At 56.3% G+C, this 8496-nt stretch overlaps 5 protein-coding genes across 5 annotated transcripts; 1 reads left to right on the top strand and 4 right to left on the bottom strand.

Moving 5' to 3' along the window:
* Positions 1 to 91: 91 nt before the first annotated feature.
* H310_10067 (hypothetical protein) lies at positions 92 to 458 on the bottom strand (the record flags this gene model as incomplete). The annotated part of the gene is made up of 3 exons (XM_008876314.1): positions 92 to 110; positions 154 to 183; positions 241 to 458. The coding sequence occupies 3 exons, from the start codon at positions 456 to 458 to the stop codon at positions 92 to 94; spliced, it is 267 nt and encodes an 88-aa protein (XP_008874536.1).
* Positions 459 to 637: 179 nt separating this feature from the next.
* On the bottom strand, positions 638 to 3075 carry H310_10068 (hypothetical protein; the record flags this gene model as incomplete). The annotated part of the gene is made up of 3 exons (XM_008876315.1): positions 638 to 861; positions 908 to 2682; positions 2735 to 3075. The coding sequence occupies 3 exons, from the start codon at positions 3073 to 3075 to the stop codon at positions 638 to 640; spliced, it is 2340 nt and encodes a 779-aa protein (XP_008874537.1).
* A 238-nt stretch (positions 3076 to 3313) lies between these two features.
* On the top strand, positions 3314 to 3925 carry H310_10069 (hypothetical protein). Its single transcript, XM_008876316.1, has 3 exons — positions 3314 to 3425; positions 3487 to 3529; positions 3571 to 3925. The coding sequence occupies exons 1-3, from the start codon at positions 3327 to 3329 to the stop codon at positions 3906 to 3908; spliced, it is 480 nt and encodes a 159-aa protein (XP_008874538.1). The 5' UTR covers positions 3314 to 3326; the 3' UTR covers positions 3909 to 3925.
* On the bottom strand, positions 3681 to 5114 carry H310_10070 (hypothetical protein; the record flags this gene model as incomplete). The annotated part of the gene is made up of 7 exons (XM_008876317.1): positions 3681 to 4078; positions 4128 to 4213; positions 4264 to 4338; positions 4386 to 4439; positions 4504 to 4548; positions 4613 to 4898; positions 4957 to 5114. 7 exons carry the CDS (start codon positions 5112 to 5114, stop codon positions 3991 to 3993), a joined length of 792 nt encoding a protein of 263 aa, XP_008874539.1. The 3' UTR covers positions 3681 to 3990.
* A 143-nt stretch (positions 5115 to 5257) lies between these two features.
* Positions 5258 to 6296, bottom strand: H310_10071 (hypothetical protein; the record flags this gene model as incomplete). Its single annotated transcript, XM_008876318.1, has 1 exon — positions 5258 to 6296. The coding sequence occupies one exon, from the start codon at positions 6294 to 6296 to the stop codon at positions 5301 to 5303; it is 996 nt and encodes a 331-aa protein (XP_008874540.1). The 3' UTR covers positions 5258 to 5300.
* Positions 6297 to 8496: the final 2200 nt, after the last annotated feature.

Below are 8496 nucleotides of genomic sequence, written 5' to 3' on the forward strand. Positions count from 1 at the left end.
GAGACAGACGCACCTCGCTCTTCGCATCGCGTGGCGGCCACCCGCGGGACATCCGTTTTGAATCGTTCGACTGCGAGCCAGAACGCGAGATTCATGCCGTGCATTCGTTGCTCGCAGAACGACGAAAACAGCGCGAGGCCGGCCGGATCCGACACGAGCAGGGCCGTCAACTGCGCTGGCAGCCTGCAACACGACACCATGTCAACGTCGCTGGACCCCTTCGAAACGAAATCATCGCACCGGCCGAGGGCGGCATCGGCATAGTACGCGGCATTCGTCCGTCGGTCCTCGAGCTGCTGCCCCACCGAGTCTTCCAGGAACATTTGGAGCGACTCCCACTTGCATGCAAACCGCACGGCGTCGTCGTGAGCGTCCTTGGTCAGAGTATGCTCTGCACCGAGTTGTTTTCGCCGCGCCACTTCCGTCACTCGGCAAAACGCCATGGCTTCCTTGTACATCTTGCGGGCATCCTGTTTCATATCATAGATTCGACGGCCGGTCCATGGCGTTGTACCCAGCTGCCGCACACTTTTCGAGCCGTCTCGACAACGTCGACGTGGTCGATATCGTAGTGCGTTTCAAAGCACTCGAGCGCATCGAGGAGATGATTTGTCCACAAGTCCTTGTTCCCTTTGCTCTAGTTCACTTGGGTCATGCGTCGGTTTTTCGGCGCGCGCACTACCTTGGACGCAGCAGCCATGTCCAGCAATGTGTGGCCCACACGGGGGTGCAGCGGACCGAACGCATCCACTTGAATGGCATGGGCAGCTGCAAACAGCGCAATGGCTTTGTCCCACTTCTCACGCTGCATCATATTGCGCGCGAGGAAGAGCTCGGACGGCGTAGCAAACAACCGATCACCTGGCCAGGAACACTGTGGCATCGACCTCAATCGAGACAGACGCACCTCGCTCTTCGCATCGCGTGGCGGCCACCCGCGGGACATCCATGTTCATGATGGCGTCGCGGCGTTTGGCGTCGGCGGCGCGCTTGTCGGCCTGCTTCCTCGCCCGAATATCGCCATCTTCGTCTTCCAGTAGTAATGAACATTGGTTGGACGGCTGCCGCTGGACCGTCTGCGGAAAAGTCTTGGCAATCCCGGCGAGCGCAAGCTTGCACCGCTCAACGTTTGCAGCGACGTGCATCGCGGTGTGATCATCAACGACAGGACGGAGGTGCACCCCCACGTCCTTGTCCAGTGGCATCGTTTCGTGGTGGTGGTATGCGGGTCCGTAATGCCGCTCCATGAGGCATCGATCGCAGAACGCCATGATGCACTTGACGCACACTACTGTCGCGCGAACGCCGAGGCAGTTCTCGCAGAGCCGCGCTTTCGGTGGTGGACCGGCGTTCGGATCGCGCGTTGGGACGCTGACTGCATGCCGTCGGCCGCGCTGCTGCGCGCGGAAAATCTTTTCGCGCTCTTCGTAGAACGGCATGAGTTTCGCGCGATTGCGACGCAGTTGAGTGCGTTGAGTCTGCCAGTTCCGCCGTTCGTCATCGTCGCCGTTATCCTCGGGGGACGTCAGAGTGGTTGCCGGCGGAACATCGATGGAAGTTGTGTCTGGGATTGTCGTTTGGTGCATGGGCACAGCGTGTGCCACCACCGCGAGGGCGATCCCGGCGCGCGTCGGGACGCCCAGCGCAACAGTCGGTCGGAACTGGCTGCGAACGGCGGTCCAAAGCTGCACCAGCTCAGGATACTCGACGAGGGCGTGAAAAGCATCCTTGCCGTGGCAGTCGACGACCGCAAAGCTCGCTCCTGCGTTGACGAGACACGTGATCATGTCCGCGGCGCCTCGTTCACAAGCCGCCACGAGCGGTGTCCGGCCTCGCCGATTCGGATGGACCGCAATGCTACCGAGCGCCAGCAGTGTCTGGACTTGGGCGAGCGTGCCGCGTGCGCACGCCACAAGAAGCGGTGTCCATCCTGCTGCCGATTCTGCATTCGGACCGACAACACCGCGCTCCACGAGGCGGATCACGACTGCCACATCTTGGTCATCCACCGTCGCGTCATGGTTGTGAAGTGGGTCGTCGCCGTCCGTGCTATCCTTGGCCAACCCGACTTCAAAATTGAGCGATTCCAAAGTGTCTGCAAAGTCATGGAACATGCACCGCCGCGCCCACTCGATGCACGTCCGGTCGTCTTTCCCTCGAGTTGACAGCGACGCGCCGTGGTGGAAGAGAATCTTCGCGACAGCAGTTTGCTGGGATAACGTGGCTTGGATGAGAGGCGTGATGCCGTCGGAATTGGCAGCATTTGGATCGACATGGGCTTCCAAAAGTACGCGCACGTGGGGTGACCGGCCTTTGTCGACAGCCAAGAGCAGCGGGGTGACCCCCGTCGTACGAGATTCTCGGGAAAGATCGGCGCCTCGTGCAATGCACAGCCGAACACTGTCGATATCGTCCGCAAGAATCGCCGCGGTGAGGGCAGTCCTTCCATGCGCCGATTCAAAGTCGATAGAAGCACCTGCGTCCAGGAGCCGCCGCGCCACGGAAGGCTTGCGCCACGCCATTGCCATGATGAGCGGCGTGAACCCACTGTGGGTAGCCTCAAAATCGGGAGAGATGCCGCCCACAGCCACCAAGTGCAGCATTGTATCCCACTTCTGTTCTAGAATCGCCGTGTGCATCAAATCTGACGTGTGTTGCTCGACGTGGTTTCCAATAACGGCCCTACCCAGCACTCAGGGTCGCCAGCAGACATGTCAAGATCGATAGATCGTACCGAGCGCGCTTAATGCTGTACCGCAAACGGAGCTTGGCCGCGATGTCGGCTCGCTTTTTTTGTGTCTCTTCTTCCACGGCAACCACGCGGGCTGTAAGCTCGGCCAGTCGCTCGAGCCCCTTTAGGCCGGGTGTCGAGAGACAGGCTCCTGCAGATTTAGCACTTCTTCGCGCAGCAGCGAGGAGGACCAGGAGTTTATCGTCTTCTGCTTTACGTCTCGCCTCCATTTCCCGCTTTTCCTCGTTCTGAAGCCAAATTGCCGCGAGTCGCGAGTGCTCGTCTTCCATCTCCATTTCCGAGCACCGTTTATGTTCCAGGGACCGTTGGGCGGCTTCTCGCATCGCACGTGCCTTCCGTGCATCTTGCTCTCTCTTCATAGTTCGTGCATGCTGCCGCTCAACTCGTTGAAGCGCCTGCTCCACGCTCTCGCGGACGTCGTCGCCCGACATCCATCACGCGCGCGCGGGCCACGTTGTAACTGCCATAACTGACAATATTTTCGCGTTTTTTCATCTGTTCTATGAATATGTATGACAAATTCAATCAAAAACAAATATTTTTGTGGATATTTTGAATTGTAAACAGTCGCCCCATGAACTTCCAGCGGCTCCTCGAGGCGGCGCGCCAAGATGTGGACCGCGAAGCGAAGCAAGTGAAGCGACCAGTAAAGTCGCAGATGGTAATCACTAAGGTAGCACTGATAGCATCCATGACCTCTTCTACGGGAGACATCCCATCTCATGGCGACGCAGTTGCTGGAATATATGCTCGACATGGACGAAGACGGATTTGAAGGTCCGTCTACCAGTCCATCATCCAACTCAATGAAGTTGTAGAGCTGTGGGACTTTGAGCGCCGTGTTATCCCCTACTTCGAAGGACACTCAACGGAGTACCGCCTCGAGTGCAAGGAAGCACATGCTGAGTTTCAAGACATGGTGGAACGCCGCCTCGAGCGATTCCTGACCACGCACGGGTGGACTGTCGATGAATTCCACCGACGGATACGCGACGAGCTCGCGGGTATCGACTCGATCGAGAAAGAACATGAACATGCCGAAGAGCTCGTGCGGATGATCCACGACGCATTTGACTTTGACTCATGGGCGCAGAGCATGCGGTACAGCGCCAACCGCCGCGTCGAGGTGGACGCCGACCACGTCGCGAGAAAATAACACGGCATGATTCTGTACTTGTTTGACCTGTTTAGTTGGGAATGGGTTCATGTGCACGCATGCTCGTGGAGGGGGACGGCGGTCACTTTCGCGACTTGGCCTTGGCCAGTTGGTCCGCCAGCCACTGGATGCCTTCCTCGACACCATGACCGGTGATGGCATTGCTCGCCCTACGCCACCGTCAACACAACATGAACAAGTACATCCGAGAGAGCATACGTGATATGCCACGTTTTGTTGGTCAGTTTATCCAACTCCAAGTGACCCATGCACTCGACCGGCGTCAGCGAGTGCGCCAGGTCCATCTAGACATGGCAGACGTGTCAGTGTACCGCGCCATGCAGGTCCACGTAACCTTGTTGGCAAAGAAGAGGATCGGAATCTTCTTGGACGCCAAGTCCTTGTGCTGGATGATCTGCTCCAGCTCGTCCTGCCGCCAACGAATTCAGAGAGGTCGCATATCATGGCGCCGACTACCTTGGCGACGCACATGCGAATGGAGTCGGTCGAGTCCATGACGAATATGATGGCCTGACGAGAAAACGAGGAGCATCCAAATGAGGACCTGTGGCAATTGCCGCGACTATCAATCTACCTGGACATCCGAGTAATAGTTTTCCCACAGCGACCGGTAGCGGCTCTAAGGCAACACAGCGAACGAGCCATGAGATGCGCGGGTAGCCAGCTCGTCGAGTGGACCTTACCTGCCCTGACATGTCAAACACAGTGAAGCTCAGGTTATACTTGGTGAACTCTTCGACTTGGAATCCGACGGTCGGCGCGACCTCGTGCGACTGGAGCTTCTTGGGCTTGAGGTGGTTGACCAGCGTCGTCTTGCCACTGTTGTCGAGACCCACGACCAAGATCCGCACCGCCTGCTTCTTCATCCCGAGCGAGTTGGCCAGGTTCTTGAACAGACCCATGCTTTCTCTCGATCCACCGACGCTCTCGTCGAAACTCCACAAATAGCACCCACAACACGCCCGTTGCCTACTCAACGTCCAAGAATAGCCTCGCCATTGCGTCATCCCAATGGCCTCCGCTGAACTTCATGGCGGCCGACGGTGAGTGCGCCGTCCTGGTCGTTGGCACTGCTTCCGCGTTCTCGCCGCCACACGACTGCATCACAACACTCAACTTGACCGTCTGTGAAAAGAAGAAGCGGCTAGCTAGCGAAAACGTCGTGGAAATATATCGATGCAGCATGTCTCGACCTCGTGCCAACGAACGTGGTGTTGGCGGAGGATGCGATGCAACAATGCTCATGGTCTAAGAGCAGACGATGCTGTGCTGACGCACTGTGTGCCCTTGGCGCAGCAAGACGGCCGATGGCACTGCCAGAAGGAATGCGCACGACAAATTGCAGGATTGCATCCTTCAAATAGCATGCACTCAAACGATGGCAGCCAAAGTGGCGGCAGAAAAGGCTGCCATGGCAGCAAATGATGACGTGACGGCACCAGTGGCGCTGGGTTGCGGAGTCGTCGTCGGTGCCGCAGTCACGGTCGTAGCTGGCGGCGCAGTTGTCGTAGTTGGCGCTGACGTGGTGGTGCTTGGGACAGACGTCGTGATGGCGGCCCCCGTATCGGTCACCGTCGGATCTGTGGACCCCAGGACGGGGTCGTAGTACAGCGTGTTGGTGTAGTGCGGGAACTCCCACTGGACGATCGCGCCGTCCGGCGACGCGTCCACGTTGGACCAGATCTCAACGTTCGCGCCGTCGACGACGGCCTGCGCGGGAGAGTCCAGGTACATGGTGTCGCCCAGGTCCATGCGATCGATCTTGCCGTTCTTTGGGTCGCGCTTTCCCTCGTGCTTCTCGCCCTTGCTCTTGGGCGTTGTCTCGTTCTTGCTCTTCGTCTCGACGCGGACGCCGAACCGGAGCTTGTTCGTGTCGGCCAGGAACGGCCACGGGCCGAGCGAGATGCTAAACTTGATGGCGCCCGCCGCCACATTGACGGTCTGGTTCCCGTTCCAAGCCGTGCCGTTCGTATCGTACACGACGGCCGTCATGTTGAACTGCGCGGTCTTGGCGTCTTTGGGCTTGCCGACCGCGACGACCGTCGAGTACGTGTACGTGGTCGTGTTCACGCCATCACGGGAGCTCGAGACGGGTGCCGACCAGACCCCGTCGGCCTTGTTGAAGTTTTCGGCCTTGTTGCTCGCGTCCTGGCCCATGGCGTCGACTTCGTACAGACGTGCGAGGTTGAGTTTGGCGTAGCTACCGCTGGAACAGTCGTCCGAGCACAGCTTGATGTTGCCGCCCGAGTTGCCAAAGGACGCGGAGCTCTTGAGCTTGGGGTTGCCGGACTTGCGATCTCGGTCTTGGGCGGACGAGAGAGCCACGACGCTGACGAGGACTGTAGTCACGAGGGTTCCGATACGCATGCTTCCAAGCGACGAAATGAAAAGTGCTGCGGCTAGGCGCGCTTCTCAGCCTTGTCGGTTTCACTGTGACGAACATGCAGGGCTAAATATCCCTCGGAATTGCCACGACGATCTCAACTCCTTGTCACGTCGTTGAATGCACTCGATTGCCGCCGACGCTGGACCTGGGCGGGGCAAAGCAAGGGGCACAAAGTAGACCAGACCTCATCCAACGAATGTGTGAAGAATCAAGTTATTGGTGTAGGCGATGAAGTAGGTTATTAGAAAAGGTTGAGACGAAGTGTTGATGTGTTCGCTGCTTTTAACACTTGTACGGTACTGTTTTCCCGATGCATGTCATGATCATTCTTGATATTGCAGCGACCCTCCCAACAAGTTGGCTTTGGTTGCTAGCGACTTCTCGAGGAGTGGCTTTAACTTTCCATATTCCAAAAGTTCCATCAGTAGAAATAGGCAGCATAACCCTGCCCATTCCATCTTCATTTTTTTTACCAACTCCTTGTGCCCTGCCAAACTTGGTAGCACTACAAGTTCGTCCGAGGACCATCTCAGTTTCCCATCAAGCGGTATACGACCGCATGCTTAAAATCCTTGGCGAAGGAGACATCCAGTCGCTCTTTTCCTCTCTTTGTCGTTGCCCGAGTGCGACTGCTTGAAGGAATCACTATCACCCTTAAAACCTCGACACAACCCTTCGAAGCTCACATCACCCAGCTAACCGAAGAAGGTCGAACCCTCGAAGAATCGATCCACCAGAGCGAGCGCCAAGCCACAACGATGAGCGAGCATAGTGTCGCTTTTCAAACTGAGGTCGCAAACCTCGCGACCGCAGTTCGACACTGGAATCCTCGGCATCCCAACTGCGCCAGTGTCTTCAAGACACACAAGCACAGTCTCTCCACGCATATGAGGAGGCAATGATCGAGAGAAACAACCACATGGTTACCAAGCTAGTGAAGCTTGACATAGCCAAGTTCGACTCCGATGCCGGGAAACGTTTCCTGTAGACCTTCGGTGGATCTTACAAGTCGAGACCGCAACTGATGCTCTATGTATTACCGGCAAGATTACGTGCGTGGTGTTTGCTCTTTCCCATCCTTAGATTCAGGAAGAAGACTGGGGGTACTCTCTCCGCATGAATTACCCCACATCTTTTGCGCAATGTGAGCGCGATACAAAGTCGTGCTGGCAGATCGATTTGAATCCCATGGAATTTCAATTTGCTAGGCCATAATCCCGTCATCCAAGGGCTGCATAGCAGCCCTTGGATGTCGCGTTGGGTGGAATGGCAGCCACGACACACCCAGGCTCTTCGTTGGCAAAATTGAGTCCTTCCTTGCTTACATGGGAATCAAGTTGCCATCCAGCAGAATAAAAGCTCACGCACTCGGTGTCGCAGAACCTTGCAGCATAGTACGGCCATATGCGAGAATTCATCCAGCCGCGTTCCTCGATGGCGTAGTGGTGGCCAACTGGAAACTTGTCGAACTCGTTTGACTCGATGTTTTCACTGGGTACCCGTCTCATGTTAAACAGGATCGGCAGCTTTTTTACGTTTGCTTGAACACCAAGCAATGCGGTCAAAAAATATGAAAGTTTGTGCCCAATTGCAATCCTTGAACATCGATTTTGAGCAGACCAAATTTCATTAGGATAATGTCACAGGTCATACCAGTCTCGCCCACGTTGATGATTGTATCGTTGCGAAAGCCGTTGAATGCCTTGTAAAAGTCCAGAGCAATGTCCCATCGTGTGACCTTGAGGTCCATCTGGCTTCGATCTCTTTTCGTTGGCCGATGTCGCTGGGAGCGGTGGTGCGAGCAAAGTCTTTGCTGGAGCTTCAGCAGGGACTGAAACCCACAGTTTGTTGTGGCCAAATAGGTGTCGAGCCACTCTGGTTACGCTTTAGAAAGTTTATGATCTGGGTGCAAATGACATTCTTCTAGCATTGCAGAGCTTGTGCATAAATGTCTTCAGTTCGGCAGTCTTGGGAATCTCTTCAGGCTTCCCAACTCCGTCAAGGTTGTATCGTTTCTTGATGCCACCGACGATGGGGGGCTGATTGGCCTGTCGCATCCATCGAGATACGTTGCTCATTGGGATTTATTTATGAATTTGATGTCGCGTGTGGAGGCCCTTGCATCTTGACGATCACGTCCTGTTCGACTGCACGTGAGTAGCGTCACCTTGGCCTCCTCTG

The sequence above is a fragment of the Aphanomyces invadans genome (genome assembly GCF_000520115.1).
Source record: "Aphanomyces invadans strain NJM9701 unplaced genomic scaffold supercont1.24, whole genome shotgun sequence".
In the NCBI taxonomy this organism is placed as follows: Eukaryota; Oomycota; class Saprolegniomycetes; order Saprolegniales; family Verrucalvaceae; genus Aphanomyces; species Aphanomyces invadans.